Source organism: Dermacentor albipictus, chromosome 5, assembly GCF_038994185.2.
Source record: "Dermacentor albipictus isolate Rhodes 1998 colony chromosome 5, USDA_Dalb.pri_finalv2, whole genome shotgun sequence".
Classification (NCBI taxonomy): domain Eukaryota; kingdom Metazoa; phylum Arthropoda; class Arachnida; order Ixodida; family Ixodidae; genus Dermacentor; species Dermacentor albipictus.
Genome location: NC_091825.1, coordinates 123,403,285 through 123,425,204, shown reverse-complemented (window position 1 = coordinate 123,425,204; position 21,920 = coordinate 123,403,285). Strand labels below are relative to the sequence as shown.

General features: G+C 49.9%; 2 protein-coding genes across 2 annotated transcripts in view; both read right to left on the bottom strand.

Annotated features, from left to right (window-relative positions):
- Positions 1-7,237, bottom strand: part of LOC139060058 (uncharacterized) — a 14,963-nt gene extending 7,726 nt beyond the window's left edge. The window contains exon 1 of the mRNA XM_070538835.1: positions 7,198-7,237. The gene's annotated coding sequence lies outside the window, so the exon portion shown is untranslated. The remainder of the gene's footprint in view (positions 1-7,197) is intronic.
- Positions 4,859-21,920, bottom strand: LOC135911602 (basic salivary proline-rich protein 3-like). Its single transcript, XM_070539450.1, has 15 exons — positions 21,868-21,920; positions 21,362-21,424; positions 20,354-20,413; positions 19,849-19,908; positions 17,835-17,897; positions 17,333-17,392; positions 16,828-16,887; positions 14,809-14,868; positions 13,803-13,862; positions 13,298-13,357; positions 11,784-11,843; positions 11,279-11,341; positions 10,250-10,312; positions 8,208-8,270; positions 4,859-5,084 (listed from the first exon to the last, which is right to left on the bottom strand). Exons 1-15 carry the CDS (start codon positions 21,918-21,920, stop codon positions 4,859-4,861), a joined length of 1,074 nt encoding a protein of 357 aa, XP_070395551.1.

Genomic DNA, 21,920 nt, shown 5'->3' with positions numbered 1-21,920 from the left:
TACCAGAGACAAGCGCTGACTGCCAACTGGAAGTTTATTTGAAAATCACCGGACATTTATAGCTTTCATCAGCATAGGCATGCGCACATCATTCACAAAAACATCTGCAAATCATCATTTTAATCTTTCTTCCAAAAATGTTATTTCTTTTCCCGACAAGGCAAGAGAGGGAGTGCTCACACATTTATCGCCTTCCTTTCTTATATGAAAGGCCTCTATTATCTCCCTTTCCTTCTTGCTCTTTCCTTTCCCTATGAATTTAGTCTTTTCAAATATGGGGGTGCATTGACACTTGTTACAGTGTCCAGCTAAATGACTCCCATAGCCATTCTTTAGGTTAGTGCTGTGCTGACGAGCTCTTTCATTGAAGCACTGTCCCGTTTGACCTGTATAAGATTTCCCACAGCTTAGCGGTATTTGATAGATGACCTTGCGCCTGCACTCAGTGAAACGTGTTTTATGATTTTTTCAGTTCTAAGTATGTATGAACTGTCAGGATTGGGGGCTCAATCCCATCGCTCGTGGTCCTTTGCAAAGATTGGAGTGCGGCATGAATTCGAAGGTAGCTGGCCCATGCCGTCGTCCAACTTATTTACGCTGAGATCGTTGATGAAGTGAAGAACTGCTTCTCATCGAGAACGAGGAAAAAGGGTTTATTTACAGAAATTAAATCAGTCTAACATGACTGCTTGAGAAAAAGAGTATCAGTCCAACATGACTGCATGAGAGAAGTGACTCAGTCTAACATGACTGCTCAAGAGAAGTGTCCTCAGCATTCGCACAACCACAGTTTTTATACACTCGATCCGCCGGTCATACGACGCGGCGACTGTTCGTTTACTCATCACCAACTCGCCGCTGCTCTGCAGATCAGTTTACGTACACAAAGGCAACCGCGCTCTGATGCCCGACGACGGCGTTGGCGGGGTGCCGTTCCGGGAACTATCGACGCCGATCGAGGGTCGCTCGTTGTTCCGTGCCACGCCAAAGCGTGAGACGCACCAAAATACGTCGTCCCCACGGCAGCTTGTCCATGCGTGTCAAATCAGCTCCTCGTTGGGGAACTCCGGAATCATTGTTCACACACGCCGAACTAGTTCCGTCACAATGTCGATGGGGCGGGTGGAAGGCGGCGGATTCCAGCGCACAGGCCGCTTCTTTGAACGCCTCCCAGCTGCAGCGACGGAGAGGGAGAGGTGCGCGTCGTGTCGCCCTGTCGTAACTGTGTGGCAATCTTGTTTCGCAGCTCGCCATTCTTGACAGAACCAACTAGCCCTCATCAAGATCTTACTAATGCGAGACAGGTAGTCCGCGGCGAGGCAGTCGCACTTCCCAGAGCGAGACGGCGGCATTCGAACGCACGTGTGTATACCGTCTCGATCTGCGAAGCTGGCATGTGGTCTGTATCTCTCTCTCTCACCCCCTCTGAGCATAGCTGCGCACGCGCCGGCCAGCCTTCGTGGCCGCTGTTGCTTCCTCGGTCTCGCATAAAGTCGGAGGCATGCGGAGTCCTTGATTGTTCACCAGTATCGTCCAAATGATTCCGGCCTACAGCCAACATGCTAACGCAGACGCTGTACAAAAAAAGATAACCTGCACTAATTTATTCGTAAACCTCAAAGGGCTGCTCCACGGCATTCAATTAAACATTAATGCCTTCACATTAACTCATAAGTGCTCAGGTGTATTTTTTCTTACACCTAACAGTTTAAAAAAAAGAACATTGTACTGACAGTTCAATTCCGTCTTTCCAGGTGGCCACTTCTATATGCACTTATTACTCGCACAGCAAATTTAAATAATTTAAATAATAATTGGGGGCACGCCATCGCACCGAGCGTGGTCATGACTGACTTTGTTTGCGCAGGTGCTGCTGCTATCGTAAATCGCCTCGGCTGCCTTTCGCGGTGGAACCTGCCCTTGCTCATCTTTTGCCCGCAACTGGAATGACATCGCCTGCCAACTTCCCCTGCCTTTGGACGAAGAAACATATTCCGCCTCAAGCCCGCCACTTCTAGCGCCAACCCCACTGTAATGCCTTGGCTCTGCTGGTTCCTTAATAAATAGGTAAACCGTGCTTTCCGGCTGGCCACAGCAAGCAACTTCATGCGCGGGAGACTTGCTACTTCTACTTAAGCAGCTTCCGTCTTGGAACCACTTGGGGCACGCCACTACACCGAGCGTGGTCATGGCGCCGACTTTGCGCAGGTTAGTTACCTACCTTGTGCAAGATGTGTACGTTCTAGTGACCGAATGTTTATTGCAGTGTCGTGCCCCTCTGACACATTTGATGCCACTCGAAAAAATTTGTGCCACTCGGTTTGTTCGTGATGTGTGAATGCTCACCTCACTTCATTTACTGGCCCTTTCCGGGGACATTGAAGTTAACCCCGGCCCTGTTAATGACGTTCCCACTCCGGTATCGCTTGAATCCATTGCTAGCGCCCTGTTCCGTCTAGAAACCTCTCAGAACACCGTTCTGTCTGAGCTCGCCCTAATTCGTGCTACACAGGCCACCATTGAAAACCAGGTCGGTCATCTATCCACGCGTGTTGACATCCTTGAGAAAATTGTAGACGCCCATAAACCAAGTCACTCGATACCCGTATTCACTGACAACCCTGAAATAACTAAACTCATTTCACAAATAAACAACCTCGTAAAGAAATGCGATGACTTGGAAAACCGCCTTCGCCGGGACAACCTACTTTTTTTCGGTGTTGAGGATGCACATGATGAAACTTGGGAGCAATCAAGAGTCTCGTGTTATTTCCCCGTGTGAAGATTAACTTAAAATTGCCATCACCAAATATGACATAGAAAGTGCACACAGGCTTGGCCGTTTCCAGGCCGGTAAACAACGACCAATTATAATGAAACTTGCGCGGTTAAAAGATAAGTAGCATTCTGTCTGCCGGGCCAAAGCTGAAAGGTTCGCCAATTTCTATCCGGGAAGAGTTTTCATAACGCATCCGGCTTGCAAGGAGAAATTTGTACGCCTATGCGAAACAAAATGCCTCCACTTTAAAGATACGCTTCGATAAGCTTCAGATGGATGAAAGATGCGCAATCCGATTCAGTTTTAGAAGTTAAATCCTAGTGATCACTGCAGGCTAGCCCATCACTCGTTTACCCCCAGCCGCTACTAAACCCTGTTGACGCATCACGGAATCACCTACTATCTATTATACCGGCTAATATTCACAATTTTGGCTCTTTGGCTATTTAACACGAAGCACACGAGCACTTTTACATTTAGGCCCAATTGTTGTGCGACTAGGGTCAAACCCACACCCTTGAGCTCAGCAGCGCAACACAATAATGATACCAATTATAATTTTTTAAAAAATCCGTTAAGGCTCCTTCACACCGATGACTGACAGCAGTTGTGCGACCAAGTTAGTCGCAAATAAATCTACCACACTGGGCCAGCCGCTCGCTGCTTAATTTTTCACTCGTGTGACCACTTTTGCAAAACTCTGAACCAATCAGATGTGCAGAAACAGGACATCTGTATATGCTGGAGCTTATTTTACGTGACGATGGGATTGCGAGTATATGTACCTGATTGGTGTGAACGGCATATGGCAAGGCATTGGATGTGTTGACTGGCCGTGAGTACAGTGTGAACATCGGTCGCCTTGAACTGCTTTTTGGTTGCCAGTCGCAATCGGTTGCACGGCCTACTCAAGTCGCCAGTGTGAATGAGCCCCTAATGATGAAAAGTAAGCCACCTGGCATATTGCATAGTCTCACTGTACATCAAGAACATTGCAACACCTATTCCTGGCTATTAGTTCCATACAGGGTGCCATAAAAATGGACACATATCATAGACCTACACTGAAATTTTCTGAAAGCGATGACAGACTCATCAGTAGAAACATCATCCAGTCATCACTCTGGGATAACTTGTGTGTGACATGTAAAGCATGGTGTATCATTGTAGCAATACGATCATTGTTGCCTTTTATTCCGAAAAAGAAAGGATCAGACAAACAGTACGCAAACATACTGGTTAGCTCAGATGATAGAGCGCCTGCCCCGGAAAGGCGTTCCTCCCAGGTTCGAATACCGGACCAGGGCTAAGTTTTCCTCAACTGTAAAGGTTTCTTTCTTAGAAACCTGTACGGGTTTACCTTGTAGCTTCGCGCTACGTTAGGATGGATGACAATTATTCCTTTCAAGAACGGTTCTACATCTTGCAGGATTTTTTAGAACTGATTTGCCACATTCATTGTCCCTGTGCTTCGAGTTGTCGAATCATTCACCCTCACGCTGCAATCTGCCATCCTCCTGGTTAGCTCAGATGGTAGAGTGACCTCCCGAGGAATGCACGGGTCCCGGGCTCAAATCCCAGACCAGGATGACTTTTTCGTCACCTGCGAAGCTTTCTTTCCGAGAAATCTGTATGGGCTTCCTTTGCAGCTTTATGCTACAGCTTTGTACTACTACATTTCCTCTACATTCGCACTTATATTAGTTTTCGCGGGTTTTCGTTTGTACTCAAGAAGATCACCAGTATGCATTCGCAACAAGTATTGCAAGTGCGACGGTAATAAGTACTTCAATAGATTCCCCGCGCGAACTGTACAAACCATGTCTACTGACCGCAGACGCATGCGCTGGAGCTTGGAGGCGACGTGTAGGCACTGTTAGATACGGACCCTTTTCCTGGCATCCTTCGAGTTCACCAGACCACATCGAATCGCTGTCGCACCCAAATAAGGTGCGCAGAAGTGCGTCCAGGTTCCCAAACCTGTCAGACACGTGGGCGACCCCAACCCGAGGAGTCCCACGTCCAGACAAGTTGGCGACCCCCAGCTCCTGCGCCGCACGTGGGGCTATTGTCCCACTGCTAGACTCTTCCCGAAAGTGCAACGGAAACCTGCCACGGTTCCAGGTAGTTGATCCTGGTCCCGAGCAAAGCTGCTTTGTAGCTCTGGAAGCTTGTTCGAAAACAACCCGTCTTCTCCAGCTGAGCGCTTCCAGACGGGGATGCAACACCAAGGCAATGCCGGCTGTAAGTCACCCTGAAGACCTCGGAGCCACACCAACTGCCGATTGTGATGGCAGTTGCAGACCTGGAGGCAATACCGGTGGCAAGTCATACCTCGAACAGTGGAGCCCTTGGAGCGACCCCCTGAGTTGAAAATGACACCTGAGCGGGCTCGACGATTGGCCGAAAATGACGCGACCCCCGACACACCGAAGGGGTTAAAAGCCAGAGACAGGGAGCAGAGAGGAGCATTCCTTCATCCATTCATCTCTTTCGGGCTTCTTGCTACGGGCCGCAGCGTCCGATTTACTGCGAGCCATCAATGACTTTATGACTTAATTACTTCACGTTTTACTGTAAATAAACCTTCCGTTTCATTTCAAAATCCTCCTCAACGTCGGCCAACTCCCGCACTCAACAGCAAGATCCAATAACTGGTGGACAGCGGTGGGATTGTCCTCCAGATCCAATAGCGCTTTCCAACCATAGAGAAAGCGCCGCCTTCCAAGCAAGCCTTTCTTACGCGCAACTCAGCACCATTGTAGCGGCCGTCTCCCCACTCTGAGAATTTGCCATTTGAGCGAAGGTCTCTGCCTAGGCACCCTTGTCTCATTTGGAGACTCAGACTTGGGCGGCAATTCAGTATCAGTTCCACCTCGTTAAAGATAACTTCTCCGATGTGCAAGACAGGCGGCCGAGACCGTGAGTTGTTTGGTGTACAGCCTTGAACACGCTACTAGTGAATTCCCGGTAAACGCTGAAAGCGTTTACCACACTGCATTTAAGTATTGTTCAAGTTCGCCGAAAATGTATCGTATATCTAGCTGCGTTCATGGCCGCATGCGTAGGGTGACTCCGAAACCACAATGTTGGAACCACTGAGCAATACTACGGTGTGTCACCTGCGACTCCGGAACTACGACGCCGGAACCATTCAGAAATCGTTCTATTTTAAGCTACCCATCGCAATCAGGAGAAGACTTCTATCGCGGACAAATCAAAAGTTTTTTAGGCATGTAGGGCACTCGGGGCTGTACTTGTCAGGGATAAGGTAGCCTCCCCGCCTGCAGGATTATCTGACAGCTATAGCGAATGCTCGGTTGCCATAGTCAGAAGTTCGAATCCCGCTATAAGTTTACTTTTTTTGATGGTCAGCTTGAAATTCACAGAAGAAAATTCACAGAATAAAAATGGGTTGGATCGCATACGGCAGACATTGCCAGCTCCTGACTGGAAGCTTACCATTATCATTGAAAAAAAAAAACGCGTACATTAAGTGCATTTTACCAGAGCTGACATATGGGGCAGAGACTTGGAGACTGACAAAGAAGCTTGGGAGCAAGTTAAAGGGACACTAAAGGTTACTGATAAGCAATGCTAAGCAATGCTTAGTGATAAAGCAATGCTCTAGAACGTCTAAGGCGTCAATATAATCGCGAACAGAGCTTTAGTAACCGAGAAATTGAGGCAAATGCATGACACGATTTAAGACCCACCAGCGACATTCCGGTACTATGCCCGATGACGAAGGCACTCATCATAACTTATGTCACTAGCAGTCCACTACTCGTAATTAAAAATATAGTTTCATTACGTTTTAAGACGGAAGAAAATGCTACTTGTCTACTTCTGGTCGATTCTAAGAAAAAACAACACTTTGACGTTACCTTTGAGTAGTATGGGTGGCCGAAAGGTTTCGTTTTTCGCTCGACTCTGCGCCGCACCCGCGTTAGAGTTTGTTGTTTCGTTATCGCGTCGTGCTGCGCTGGTTATGCTAGCGCGTGAAACTTGCATTCGGAACGAGCAGCGAGAATGCCACGTCCACGTGATGCCGCGGGATGCGCGAACGGTCCGCGGAACTTGGCCAAGCGCAGTTGCAGCGACGAATCCAACGACGAATCCATGAAGTCCCCGCAAAGATGGCGGCGAGCGCCTATCGCCTATTTTAGTCGTCTGCTAGCCTACAGTGTACTAGTAGCTAGCCAGAGAACTTCCAGAGAGCAGCCATACCAAAATCATCTTGGTAGGTTCTGGAAGCCCGCGGGTAGCCAGAAGTGGAAAATCGACGAAGCCCAGTTATTGGTGTCTTATCCTTTCTAAGCAACACTTCTGAGAAGTGCAACGAAGCTGTCTTCGATACATAACCAGAACAACTTGTTTGCACTTTTGCGTTTGTAAGGTAGGAAGACGGTGCTCACCTTAAGTGGCAAAACCTTCTTCTCGAGGAACCGCCCTCCGGAGGTTCACGGTCCATATTGTGCCTGAGTGGGGAAACAACAATGAGCGGGCAAACACAATGACCGGGGAAACAACAATGCTGGCGCGTGCGCTAAATGTAGTCAAAGATGATCGTAAACAGTTGGCGGAGCGAGGTAAATCGAAGTCCTCCAGCGCCCGCGTTGCAATCCATGAAGTCCCCGCAAAGCTGGCGGCGAGCGCCTATCGCCTCTTTTAGTCGTCTGCTAGCCTACAGTGTACTAGTAGCTAGCCAGAGAACTTCCAGAGAGCAGCCATACCAAAATCGTCCTGGTAGGTTCTGGAAGCCCGCGGGTAGCCAGAAGTGGAAAATCGACGAAGCCCAGTTATTGCTGTCTTATCTTTTCTAAGCAACACTTCTGAGAAGTGCAACGAAGCTGTCTTCGATACATAACCAGAACAACTTGTTTGCACTTTTGCGTTTGTAAGGTAGGAAGACGGTGCTCACCTTAAGTGGCAAAACCTTCTCGAGGAACCGCCCTCCGGAGGTTCACGGTCCATTTCGTGCCTGAGTGGGGAAACAACAATGAGCGGGCAAACACAATGAGCGAGGAAACAACAATGCTGGCGCGTGCGCTAAATGTAGTCAAAGATGATCGTAAACAGTTGGCGGAGCGAGGTAAATCGAAGTCCTCCAGCGCCCGCGTTGCAATCCATGAAGTCCTCGCAAAGATCGCGGCGAGCGCCTAACGCCTCTTTTAGTCGTCTGCTAGCCTACAGTGTACTAGTAGCTAGCCAGAGAACTTCCAGAGAGCAGCCATACCAAAATCATCCTGGTAGGTTCTGGAAGAACCGCGGGTAGGCAGAAGTGGAAAATCGACGAAGCCCAGTTATTGCTGTCTTATCCTTTCTAAACAGCACTTCTGAGAAGTGCAACGAAGCTGTCTTTGATACATAACCAGAACAACTTGTTTGCACTTTTGCGTTTGTAAGGTAGGAAGACGGTGCTCACCTTAAGTGGCAAAACCTGCTTTTAGAGGAACCGCCCTCCGGAGGTTCACGGTCCATTTTGTGCCTGAGTGGGGAAACAACAATGAGCGGGCAAACACAATGAGCGGGCAAACACAATGAGCGGGGAAAGAACAATGCTGGCGCGTGCGCTAAATGTAGTCAGAGATGATCGTAAACAGTTGGCGGAGCGAGGTAAATCGAAGTCCTCCAGCGCCCGCGTTGCAACCCATGAAGTCCCCGCAAAGATGGCGGCAAGCGCCTATCGCCTCTTAGTCGTCTGCTAGCCTACAGTGTACTAGTAGCTAGCCAGAGAACTTCCACAGAGCAGCCATACCAAAATCATCCTGGTAGGTTCTGGAAGCCCGCGGGTATAGCCAGAAGTGGAAAATCGACGAAGCCCAGTTATTGCTGTCTTATCCTTTCTAAGCAACACTTCTGAGAAGTGCAACGAAGCTGTCTTCGATACATAACCAGAACAACTTGTTTGCGCTTTTGCGTTTGTAAGGTAGGAAGACGGTGCTCACCTTAAGTGGCAAAACCTTCTTCTCGAGGAACCGCCCTCCGGAGGTTCACGGTCCATTTTGTGCCTGAGTGGGGAAACAACAATGAGCGGGCAAACGCAATGAGCGGGGAAACAACAATGCTGGCGCGTGCGCTAAATGTAGTCAAAGATGATCGTAAACAGTTGGCGGAGCGAGGTAAATCGAAGACCTCCAGCGCCCGCGTTGCAATCCATCAAGTCCCCGCAAAGATGGCGGCGAGCGCCTATCGCCTCTTTTAGTCGTCTGCTAGCCTACAGTGTACTAGTAGCTAGCCAGAGAACTTCCAGAGAGCAGCCATACCAAAATCGTCCTGGTAGGTTCTGGAAGCCCGCGGGTAGCCAGAAGTGGAAAATCGACGAAGCCTAGTTATTGCTGTCTTATCCTTTCTAAGCAACACTTCTGAGAAGTACAACGAAGCTGTCTTCGATACATAACCAGAACAACTTGTTTGCGCTTTTGCGTTTGTAAGGTAGGAAGACGGTGCTCACCTTAAGTGGCAAAACCTTCTCCTCGAGGAACCGCCCTCCGGAGGTTCACGGTCCATTTTTTGCCTGAGTGGGGAAACAACAATGAGCGGGCAAACACAATGAGCGGGGAAACAACAATGCTGGCGCGTGCGCTAAATGTAGTCAAAGATGATCGTAAACAGTTGGCGGAGCGAGGTAAATCGAACTCCTCCAGCGCCCGCGTTGCAATCCATGAAGTCCACGCAAAGATGGCGGCGAGCGCCTATCGCCTCTTTTAGTCGTCTGCTAGCCTACAGTGTACTAGTAGCTAGCCAGAGAACTTCCAGAGAGCAGCCATACCAAAATCGTCCTGGTAGGTTCTGGAAGCCCGCGGGTAGCCAGAAGTGGAAAATCGACGAAGCCCAGTTATTGCTGTCTTATCCTTTCTAAGCAACACTTCTGAGAAGTACAACGAAGCTGTCTTCGATACATAACCAGAACAACTTGTTTGCGCTTTTGCGTTTGTAAGGTAGGAAGACGGTGCTCACCTTAAGTGGCAAAACCTTCTCCTCGAGGAACCGCCCTCCGGAGGTTCACGGTCCATTTTTTGCCTGAGTGGGGAAACAACAATGAGCGGGCAAACACAATGAGCGGGGAAACAACAATGCTGGCGCGTGCGCTAAATGTAGTCAAAGATGATCGTAAACAGTTGGCGGAGCGAGGTAAATCGAACTCCTCCAGCGCCCGCGTTGCAATCCATGAAGTCCACGCAAAGATGGCGGCGAGCGCCTATCGCCTCTTTTAGTCGTCTGCTAGCCTACAGTGTACTAGTAGCTAGCCAGAGAACTTCCAGAGAGCAGCCATACCAAAATCATCCTGGTAGGTTCTGGAAGAACCGCGGGTAGGCAGAAGTGGAAAATCGACGAAGCCCAGTTATTGCTGTCTTATCCTTTCTAAACAGCACTTCTGAGAAGTGCAACGAAGCTGTCTTTGATACATAACCAGAACAACTTGTTTGCACTTTTGCGTTTGTAAGGTAGGAAGACGGTGCTCACCTTAAGTGGCAAAACCTGCTTTTAGAGGAACCGCCCTCCGGAGGTTCACGGTCCATTTTGTGCCTGAGTGGGGAAACAACAATGAGCGGGCAAACACAATGAGCGGGCAAACACAATGAGCGGGGAAACAACAATGCTGGCGCGTGCGCTAAATGTAGTCAGAGATGATCGTAAACAGTTGGCGGAGCGAGGTAAATCGAAGTCCTCCAGCGCCCGCGTTGCAACCCATGAAGTCCCCGCAAAGATGGCGGCAAGCGCCTATCGCCTCTTAGTCGTCTGCTAGCCTACAGTGTACTAGTAGCTAGCCAGAGAACTTCCACAGAGCAGCCATACCAAAATCATCCTGGTAGGTTCTGGAAGCCCGCGGGTATAGCCAGAAGTGGAAAATCGACGAAGCCCAGTTATTGCTGTCTTATCCTTTCTAAGCAACACTTCTGAGAAGTGCAACGAAGCTGTCTTCGATACATAACCAGAACAACTTGTTTGCGCTTTTGCGTTTGTAAGGTAGGAAGACGGTGCTCACCTTAAGTGGCAAAACCTTCTTCTCGAGGAACCGCCCTCCGGAGGTTCACGGTCCATTTTGTGCCTGAGTGGGGAAACAACAATGAGCGGGCTAACGCAATGAGCGGGGAAACAACAATGCTGGCGCGTGCGCTAAATGTAGTCAAAGATGATCGTAAACAGTTGGCGGAGCGAGGTAAATCGAAGACCTCCAGCGCCCGCGTTGCAATCCATCAAGTCCCCGCAAAGATGGCGGCGAGCGCCTATCGCCTCTTTTAGTCGTCTGCTAGCCTACAGTGTACTAGTAGCTAGCCAGAGAACTTCCAGAGAGCAGCCATACCAAAATCGTCCTGGTAGGTTCTGGAAGCCCGCGGGTAGCCAGAAGTGGAAAATCGACGAAGCCCAGTTATTGCTGTCTTATCCTTTCTAAGCAACACTTCTGAGAAGTACAACGAAGCTGTCTTCGATACATAACCAGAACAACTTGTTTGCGCTTTTGCGTTTGTAAGGTAGGAAGACGGTGCTCACCTTAAGTGGCAAAACCTTCTCCTCGAGGAACCGCACTCCGGAGGTTCACGGTCCATTTTGTGCCTGAGTGGGGAAACAACCATGAGCGGGCAAACACAATTAGCGGGGAAACAACAATGCTGGCGCGTGCGTTAAATGTAGTCAAAGATGATCGTAAACAGTTGGCGGAGCGAGGTAAATCGAAGTCCACCAGCGCCCGCGTTGCAATCCATGAAGTCCCCCAAAGATGGCGGCGAGCGCCTATCGCCTCTTTTAGTCGTCTGCTAGCCTACAGTGTACTAGTAGCTAGCCAGAGAACTTCCAGAGAGCAGCCATACCAAAATCATCCTGGTAGGTTATGGAAGCCCACGGGTAGCCAGAAGTGGAAAATCGACGAAACCCAGTTATTGCTGTCTTATCCTTTCTAAGCAACACTTCTGAGAAGTGCAACGAAGCTGTCTTCGATACATAACCAGAACAACTTGTTTGCACTTTTGCGTTTGTAAGGTAGGAAGACGGTGCTCACCTTAAGTGGCAAAACCTTTTCGAGGAACCACCCTCCGGAGGTTCACGGTCCATTTTGTGCCTGAGTGGGGAAACAACAATGAGCGGGCAAACACAATGAGCGGGGAAACGACAATGCTGGCACGTGCGCTAAATGTAGTCAGATATGATCGTAAACAGTTGGCGGAGCGAAGTAAATCGAAGTCCTCCAGCGCCCACGTTGCAATCCATGAAGTCCCCCAAAGATGGCCGCGAGCGCCTATCGCCTCTTTTAGTCGTCTGCTAGCCTATAGTGTACTAGCAGCTAGCCAGAGAACTTCCAGAGAGCAGCCATACCAAAATCATCCTGGTAGGTTCTGGAAGCCCGCGGGTAGCCAGAAGTGGAAAATCGACGAAGCCCAGTTATTGCTGTCTTATCCTTTCTAAGCATCACTTCTCAGAAGTGCAACGAAGCTGTCTTCGATACATAACCAGAACAACTTGTTTGCACTTTTGCGTTTGTAAGGTAGGAAGACGGTGCTCACCTTAAGTGGCAAAACCTTCTTCTCGAGGAACCGCCCTCCGGAGTTTCACGGTCCATTTTGTGCCTGAGTTGGGAAACAACAATGAGCGGGCAAACACAATGAGCGGGGAAACAACAATGCTGGCGCGTGCGCTAAATGTAGTCAAAGATGATCGTAAACAGTTGGCGGAGCGAGGTAAATCGAACTCCTCCAGCGCCCGCGTTGCAATCCATGAAGTCCCCGCAAAGATGGCGGCGAGCGCCTATCGCCTCTTTTAGTCGTCTGCTAGCCTACAGTGTACTAGTAGCTAGCCAGAGAACTTCCAGAGAGCAGCCATACCAAAATCGTCCTGGTAGGTTCTGGAAGCCCGCGGGTAGCCAGAAGTGGAAAATCGACGAAGCCCAGTTATTGCTGTCTTATCCTTTCTAAGCAACACTTCTGAGAAGTGCAACGAAGCTGTCTTCGATACATAACAAGAACAACTTGTTTGCACTTTTGCGTTTGTAAGGTAGGAAGACGGTGCTCACCTTAAGTGGCAAAACCTTCTTCTCGAGGAACCGCCCTCCGGAGGTTCACGGTCCATTTTGTGCCTGAGTGGGGAAACAACAATGAGCGGGCAAACACAATGAGCGGGGAAACAACAATGCTGGCGCGTGCGCTAAATGTAGTCAAAGATGATCGTAAACAGTTGGCGGAGCGAGGTAAATCGAACTCTTCCAGCGCCCGCGTTGCAATCCATGAAGTCCCCGCAAAGATGGCGGCGAGCGCCTATCGCCTCTTTTAGTCGTCTGCTAGCCTACAGTGTACTAGTAGCTAGCCAGAGAACTTCCAGAGAGCAGCCATACCAAAATCGTCCTGGTAGGTTCTGGAAGCCCGCGGGTAGCCAGAAGTGGAAAATCGACGAAGCCCAGTTATTGCTGTCTTATCCTTTCTAAGCAACACTTCTGAGAAGTGCAACGAAGCTGTCTTCGACACATAACCAGAACAACTTGTTTGCACTTTTGCGTTTGTAAGGTAGGAAGACGGTGCTCACCTTAAGTGGCACAACCTTTTCGAGGAACCGCCCTCCGGAGGTTCACGGTCCATTTTGTGCCTGAGTGGGGAAACAACAATGAGCGGGCAAACACAATGAGCGGGGAAACAACAATGCTGGCGCGTGCGCTAAATGTAGTCGGAGATGATCGTAAACAGTTGGCGGAGCGAGGTAAATCGAAGTCCTCCAGCGCCCGCGTTGCAATCCATGAAGTCCCTGCAAAGATGGCGGCTAGCGCCTATCGCCTCTTTTAGTCGTCTGCTAGCCTACAGTGTACTAGTAGCTAGCCAGAGAACTTCCAGAGAGCAGCCATACCAAAATCATCCTGGTAGGTTCTGGAAGCCCGCGGGTAGCCAGAAGTGGAAAATCGACGAAGCCCAGTTATTGCCAGAAGTGTTGCTTTCTAAGCAACACTTTTGAGAAGTGCAACGAAGCTGTCTTCGATACATAACCAGAACAACTTGTTTGCACTTTTGCGTTTGTAAGGTAGGAAGACGGTGCTCACCTTAAGTGGCACAACCTTTTCGAGGAACCGCCCTCCGGAGGTTCACGGTCCATTTTGTGCCTGAGTGGGGAAACAACAATGAGCGGGCAAACACAATGAGCGGGGAAACAACAATGCTGGCGCGTGCGCTAAATGTAGTCGGAGATGATCGTAAACAGTTGGCGGAGCGAGGTAAATCGAAGTCCTCCAGCGCCCGCGTTGCAATCCACGAAGTCCCCGCAAAGATGGCGGCGAGCGCCTATCGCCTCTTAGTCGTCTGCTAGCCTACAGTGTACTAGTAGCTAGCCAGAGAACTTCCAGAGAGCAGCCATACCAAAATCATCCTGGTACGTTCTGGAAGCCCACGGGTAGCCAGAAGTGGAAAATCGACGAAACCCAGTTATTGCTGTCTTATCCTTTCTAAGCAACACTTCTGAGAAGTGCAACGAAGCTGTCTTCGATACATAACCAGAACAACTTGTTTGCACTTTTGCGTTTGTAAGGTAGGAAGACGGTGCTCACCTTAAGTGGCAAAACCTTCTTCTCGAGGAACCGCCCTCCGGAGGTTCACGGTCCATTTTGTGCCTGAGTGGGGAAACAACAATGAGCGGGCAAACACAATGAGCGGGGAAACAACAATGCTGGCGCGTGCGCTAAATGTAGTCAAAGATGATCGTAAACAGTTGGCGGAGCGAGGTAAATCGAAGTCCTCCAGCGCCCGCGTTTCAATCCATGAAGTCCCCCAAAGATGGCGGCGAGCGCCTATCGCCTCTTTTAGTCGTCTGCTAGCCCACCGTGTACTAGTAGCTAGCCAGAGAACTTCCAGAGAGCAGCCATACCAAAATCATCCTGGCAGGTTCTGGAAGCCCGCGAGTAGCCAGAAGTGGAAAATCGACGAAGCCCAGTTATTGCTGTCTTATCCTTTCTAAGCAACACTTCTGAGAAGTGCAACGAAGCTGTCTTCGATACATAACCAGAACAACTTGTTTGCACTTTTGCGTTTGTAAGGTAGGAAGACGGTGCTCACCTTAAGTGGCACAACCTTTTCGAGGAACCACCCTCCGGAGGTTCACGGTCCATTTTGTGCCTGAGTGGGGAAACAACAATGAGCGGGCAAACACAATGAGCGGGGAAACAACAATGCTGGCGCGTGCGCTAAATGTAGTCGGAGATGATCGTAAACAGTTGGCGGAGCGAGGTAAATCGAAGTCCTCCAGCGCCCGCGTTGCAATCCATGAAGTCCCTGCAAAGATGGTGGCGAGCGCCTATCGCCTCTTTTAGTCGTCTGCTAGCCTACAGTGTACTAGTAGCTAGCCAGAGAACCTCCAGAGAGCAGCCATACCAAAATCATCCTGGTAGGTTCTGGAAGCCCGCGGGTAGCCAGAAGTGGAAAATCGACGAAGCCCAGTTATTGCCAGAAGTGTTGCTTTCTAAGCAACACTTTTGAGAAGTGCAACGAAGCTGTCTTCGATACATAACCAGAACAACTTGTTTGCACTTTTGCGTTTGTAAGGTAGGAAGACGGTGCTCACCTTAAGTGGCAAAACCTTCTTTACGAGGAACCGCCCTCCGGAGGTTCACGGTCCATTTTGTGCCTGAGTGGGGAAACAACCATGAGCGGGCAAACACAATTAGCGGGGAAACAACAATGCTGGCGCGTGCGTTAAATATAGTCAAAGATGATCGTAAACAGTTGGCGGAGCGAGGTAAATCGAAGTCCACCAGCGCCCGCGTTGCAATCCATGAAGTCCCCCAAAGATTGCGGCGAGCGCCTATCGCCTCTTTTAGTCGTCTGCTAGCCTACAGTGTACTAGTAGCTAGCCAGAGAACTTCCAGAGAGCAGCCATACCAAAATCATCCTGGTAGGTTCTGGAAGCCCACGGGTAGCCAGAAGTGGAAAATCGACGAAACCCAGTTATTGCTGTCTTATCCTTTCTAAGCAACACTTCTGAGAAGTGCAACGAAGCTGTCTTCGATACATAACCAGAACAACTTGTTTGCACTTTTGCGTTTGTAAGGTAGGAAGACGGTGCTCACCTTAAGTGGCAAAACCTTCTTTTCGAGGAACCTCCCTCCGGAGGTTCACGGTCCATTTTGTGCCTGAGTGGGGAAACAACAATGAGCGGGCGAACAGAATGAGCGGGGAAACAACAATGCTGGCGCGTGCGCTAAATGTAGTCAAAGATGATCGTAAACAGTTGGCGGAGCGAGGTAAATCGAACTCCTCCAGCGCCCGCGTTGCAATCCATGAAGTCCCCGCAAATATGGCGGCGAGCGCCTATCGCCTCTTAGTCGTCTGCTAGCCTACAGTGTACTAGTAGCTAGCCAGAGAACTTCCAGAGAGCAGCCATACCAAAATCATCCTGGTAGGTTCTGGAAGCCCGCGGGTAGCCAGAAGTGGAAAATCGACGAAGCCCAATTATTGCTGTCTTATCCTTTCTAAGCAACACTTTTGAGAAGTGCAACTAAGCTGTCTTCGATACATAACCAGAACAACTTGTTTGCACTTTTGCGTTTGTAAGGTAGGAAGACGGTGCTCACCTTAAGTGGCAAAACCTTCTTCTCGAGGAACCGCCCTCCGGAGGTTCACGGTCCATTTTGTGCCTGAGTGGGGAAACAACAATGAGCGGGCAAACACAATGAGCGGGGAAACAACAATGCTGGCGCGTGCGCTAAATGTAGTCAAAGATGATCGTAAACAGTTGGCGGAGCGAGGTAAATCGAAGTCCTCCAGCGCCCGCGTTTCAATCCATGAAGTCCCCCAAAGATGGCGGCGAGCGCCTATCGCCTCTTTTAGTCGTCTGCTAGCCTATCGTGTACTAGTAGCTAGCCAGAGAACTTCCAGAGAGCAGCCATACCAAAATCATCCTGGCAGGTTCTGGAAGCCCGCGAGTAGCCAGAAGTGGAAAATCGACGAAGCCCAGTTATTGCTGTCTTATCCTTTCTAAGCAACACTTCTGAGAAGTGCAACGAAGCTGTCTTCGATACATAACCAGAACGACTTGTTTGCACTTTTGCGTTTGTAAGGTAGGAAGACGGTGCTCACCTTAAGTGGCACAACATTTTCGAGGAACCGCCCTCCGGAGGTTCACGGTCCATTTTGTGCCTGAGTGGGGAAACAACAATGAGCGGGCAAACACAATGAGCGGGGAAACAACAATGCTGGCGCGTGCGCTAAATGTAGTCGGAGATGATCGTAAACAGTTGGCGGAGCGAGGTAAATCGAAGTTCTCCAGCGCCCGCGTTGCAATCCATGAAGTCCCTGCAAAGATGGCGGCGAGCGCCTATCGCCTCTTTTAGTCGTCTGCTAGCCTACAGTGTACTAGTAGCTAGCCAGAGAACTTCCAGAGAGCAGCCATACCAAAATCATCCTGGTAGGTTCTGGAAGCCCGCGGGTAGCCAGAAGTGGAAAATCGACGAAGCCCAGTTATTGCCAGAAGTGTTGCTTTCTAAGCAACACTTTTGAGAAGTGCAACGAAGCTGTCTTCGATACATAACCAGAACAACTTGTTTGCACTTTTGCGTTTGTAAGGTAGGAAGACGGTGCTCACCTTAAGTGGCAAAACCTTTTCGAGGAACCACCCTCCGGAGGTTCACGGTCCATTTTGTGCCTGAGTGGGGAAACAACAATGAGCGGGCAAACACAATGAGCGGGGAAACGACAATGCTGGCACGTGCGCTAAATGTAGTCAGATATGATCGTAAACAGTTGGCGGAGCGAAGTAAATCGAAGTCCTCCAGCGCCCACGTTGCAATCCATGAAGTCCCCCAAAGATGGCGGCGAGCGCCTATCGCCTCTTTTAGTCGTCTGCTAGCCTACAGTGTACTAGTAGCTAGCCAGAGAACTTCCAGAGAGCAGCCATACCAAAATCATCCTGGTAGGTTCTGGAAGCCCGCGGGTAGCCAGAAGTGGAAAATCGACGAAGCCCAGTTATTGCTGTCTTATCCTTTCTAAGCATCACTTCTCAGAAGTGCAACGAAGCTGTCTTCGATACATAACCAGAACAACTTCTTTGCACTTTTGCGTTTGTAAGGTAGGAAGACGGTGCTCACCTTAAGTGGCAAGACCTTCTTCTCGAGGAACCGCCCTCCGGAGGTTCACGGTCCATTTTGTGCCTGAGTGGGGAAACAACAATGAGCGGGCAAACACAATGAGCGGGGAAACAACAATGCTGGCGCGTGCGCTAAATGTAGTCAAAGATGATCGTAAACAGTTGGCGGAGCGAGGTAAATCGAACTCCTCCAGCGCCCGCGTTGCAATCCATGAAGTCCCCGCAAAGATGGCGGCGAGCGCCTATCGCCTCTTTTAGTCGTCTGCTAGCCTACAGTGTACTAGTAGCTAGCCAGAGAACTTCCAGAGAGCAGCCATACCAAAATCGGCCTGTAGGTTCTGGAAGCCCGCGGGTAGCCAGAAGTGGAAAATCGAAGCCCAGTTATTGCTGTCTTATCCTTTCTAAGCAACACTTCTGAGAAGTGCAACGAAGCTGTCTTCGATACATAACAAGAACAACTTGTTTGCACTTTTGCGTTTGTAAGGTAGGAAGACGGTGCTCACCTTAAGTGGCAAAACCTTCTCGAGGAACCGCCCTCCGGAGGTTCACGGTCCATTTTGTGCCTGAGTGGGGAAACAACAATGAGCGGGCGAACAGAATGAGCGGGGAAACAACAATGCTGGCGCGTGCGCTAAATGTAGTCAGAGATGATCGTAAACAGTTGGCGGAGCGAGGTAAATCGAAGTCCTCCAGCGCCCGCGTTGCAATCCATGAAGTCCCCGCAAAGATGGCGGCGAGCGCCTATCGCCTCTTAGTCGTCTGCTAGCCTACAGTGTACTAGTAGCTAGCCAGAGAACTTCCAGAGAGCAGCCATACCAAAATCATCCTGGTAGGTTCTGGAAGCCCACGGGTAGCCAGAAGTGGAAAATCGACGAAACCCAGTTATTGCTGTCTTATCCTTTCTAAGCAACACTTCTGAGAAGTGCAACGAAGCTGTCTTCGATACATAACCAGAACAACTTGTTTGCACTTTTGCGTTTGTAAGGTAGGAAGACGGTGCTCACCTTAAGTGGCAAAACCTTCTCGAGGAACCGCCCTCCGGAGGTTCACGGTCCATTTTGTGCCTGAGTGGGGAAACAACAATGAGCGGGCAAACACAATGAGCGGGGAAACAACAATGCTGGCGCGTGCGCTAAATGTAGTCAAAGATGATCGTAAACAGTTGGCGGAGCGAGGTAAATCGAACTCCTCCAGCGCCCGCGTTGCAATCCATGAAGTCCCCGCAAAGATGGCGGCGAGCGCCTATCGCCTCTTTTAGTCGTCTGCTAGCCTACAGTGTACTAGTAGCTAGCCAGAGAACTTCCAGAGAGCAGCCATACCAAAATCGTCCTGGTAGGTTCTGGAAGCCCGCGGGTAGCCAGAAGTGGAAAATCGACGAAGCCCAGTTATTGCTGTCTTATCCTTTCTAAGCAACACTTCTGAGAAGTGCAACGAAGCTGTCTTCGATACATAACCAGAAGAACTTGTTTGCACTTTTGCGTTTGTAAGGTAGGAAGACGGTGCTCACCTTAAGTGGCAAAACCTTCTTCTTGAGGAACCGCCCTCCGGAGTTTCACGGTCCATTTTGTGCCTGAGTGGGGAAACAACAATGAGCGGGCAAACACAATGAGCGGGGAAACAACAATGCTGGCGCGTGCGCTAAATGTAGTCAAAGATGATCGTAAACAGTTGGCGGAGCGAGGTAAATCGAACTCTTCCAGCGCCCGCGTTGCAATCCATGAAGTCCCTGCAAAGATGGCGGCGAGCGCCTATCGCCTCTTTTAGTCGTCTGCTAGCCTACAGTGTACTAGTAGCTAGCCAGAGAACCTCCAGAGAGCAGCCATACCAAAATCATCCTGGTAGGTTCTGGAAGCCCGCGGGTAGCCAGAAGTGGAAAATCGACGAAGCCCAGTTATTGCCAGAAGTGTTGCTTTCTAAGCAACACTTTTGAGAAGTGCAACGAAGCTGTCTTCGATACATAACCAGAACAACTTGTTTGCACTTTTGCGTTTGTAAGGTAGGAAGACGGTGCTCACCTTAAGTGGCACAACCTTTTCGAGGAACCACCCTCCGGAGGTTCACGGTCCATTTTGTGCCTGAGTGGGGAAACAACAATGAGCGGGCAAACACAATGAGCGGGGAAACAACAATGCTGGCGCGTGCGCTAAATGTAGTCGGAGATGATCGTAAACAGTTGGCGGAGCGAGGTAAATCGAAGTCCTCCAGCGCCCGCGTTGCAATCCATGAAGTCCCTGCAAAGATGGCGGCGAGCGCCTATCGCCTCTTTTAGTCGTCTGCTAGCCTACAGTGTACTAGTAGCTAGCCAGAGAACCTCCAGAGAGCAGCCATACCAAAATCATCCTGGTAGGTTCTGGAAGCCCGCGGGTAGCCAGAAGTGGAAAATCGACGAAGCCCAGTTATTGCCAGAAGTGTTGCTTTCTAAGCAACACTTCTGAGAAGTGCAACGAAGCTGTCTTCGATACATAACCAGAACAACTTGTTTGCACTTTTGCGTTTGTAAGGTAGGAAGACGGTGCTCACCTTAAGTGGCACAACCTTTTCGAGGAACCACCCTCCGGAGGTTCACGGTCCATTTTGTGCCTGAGTGGGGAAACAACAATGAGCGGGCAAACACAATGAGCGGGGAAACAACAATGCTGGCGCGTGCGCTAAATGTAGTCAAAGATAATCGTAAACAGTTGGCGGAGCGATGTAAATCGAAGTCCTCCAGCGCCCGCGTTGCAATCCATGAAGTCCCTGCAAAGATGGCGGCGAGCGCCTATCGCCTCTTTTAGTCGTCTGCTAGCCTACAGTGTACTAGTAGCTAGCCAGAGAACCTCCAGAGAGCAGCCATACCAAAATCATCCTGGTAGGTTCTGGAAGCCCGCGGGTAGCCAGAAGTGGAAAATCGACGAAGCCCAGTTATTGCCAGAAGTGTTGCTTTCTAAGCAACACTTTTGAGAAGTGCAACGAAGCTGTCTTCGATACATAACCAGAACAACTTGTTTGCACTTTTGCGTTTGTAAGGTAGGAAGACGGTGCTCACCTTAAGTGGCAAAACCTTTACGAGGAACCGCCCTCCGGAGGTTCACGGTCCATTTTGTGCCTGAGTGGGGAAACAACAATGAGCGGGCAAACACAATGAGCGGGGAAACAACAATGCTGGCGCGTGCGCTAAATGTAGTCGGAGATGATCGTAAACAGTTGGCGGAGCGAGGTAAATCGAAGTCCTCCAGCGCCCGCGTTGCAATCCATGAAGTCCCTGCAAAGATGGCGGCGAGCGCCTATCGCCTCTTTTAGTCGTCTGCTAGCCTACAGTGTACTAGTAGCTAGCCAGAGAACTTCCAGAGAGCAGCCATACCAAAATCATCCTGGCAGGTTCTGGAAGCCCGCGAGTAGCCAGAAGTGGAAAATCGACGAAGCCCAGTTATTGCTGTCTTATCCTTTCTAAGCAACACTTCTGAGAAGTGCAACGAAGCTGTCTTCGATACATAACAAGAACAACTTGTTTGCACTTTTGCGTTTGTAAGGTAGGAAGACGGTGCTCACCTTAAGTGGCAAAACCTTCTTCTCGAGGAACCGCCCACCGGAGGTTCACGGTCCATTTTGTGCCTGAGTGGGGAAACAACAATGAGCGGGCAAACACAATGAGCGGGGAAACAACAATGCTGGCGCGTGCGCTAAATGTAGTCAAAGATGATCGTAAACAGTTGGCGGAGCGAGGTAAATCGAACTCCTCCAGCGCCCGCGTTGCAATCCATGAAGTCCCTGCAAAGATGGCGGCGAGCGCCTATCGCCTCTTTTAGTCGTCTGCTAGCCTACAGTGTACTAGTAGCTAGCCAGAGAACCTCCAGAGAGCAGCCATACCAAAATCATCCTGGTAGGTTCTGGAAGCCCGCGGGTAGCCAGAAGTGGAAAATCGACGAAGCCCAGTTATTGCTGTCTTATCCTTTCTAAGCAACACTTCTGAGAAGTGCAACGAAGCTGTCTTCGATACATAACCAGAACAACTTGTTTGCACTTTTGCGTTTGTAAGGTAGGAAGACGGTGCTCACCTTAAGTGGCAAAACCTTTTCGAGGAACCACCCTCCGGAGGTTCACGGTCCAT

Excerpts from the sequence above, each read along its gene's own strand:
- LOC135911602 (XM_070539450.1), bottom strand. The coding sequence starts at position 21,920 with ATGGACCGTGAACCTCCGGAGGGTGGTTCCTCGAAAAGGTTTTGCCAC. Across the intron at positions 17,898-19,848 it reads AAAAGGTTGTGCCACTTAAG|GCACAAAATGGACCGTGAAC; the intron begins GTGAGCACCGTC and ends TTCCCCACTCAG. Across the intron at positions 11,844-13,297 it reads AAAAGGTTGTGCCACTTAAG|GCACAAAATGGACCGTGAAC; the intron begins GTGAGCACCGTC and ends TTCCCCACTCAG.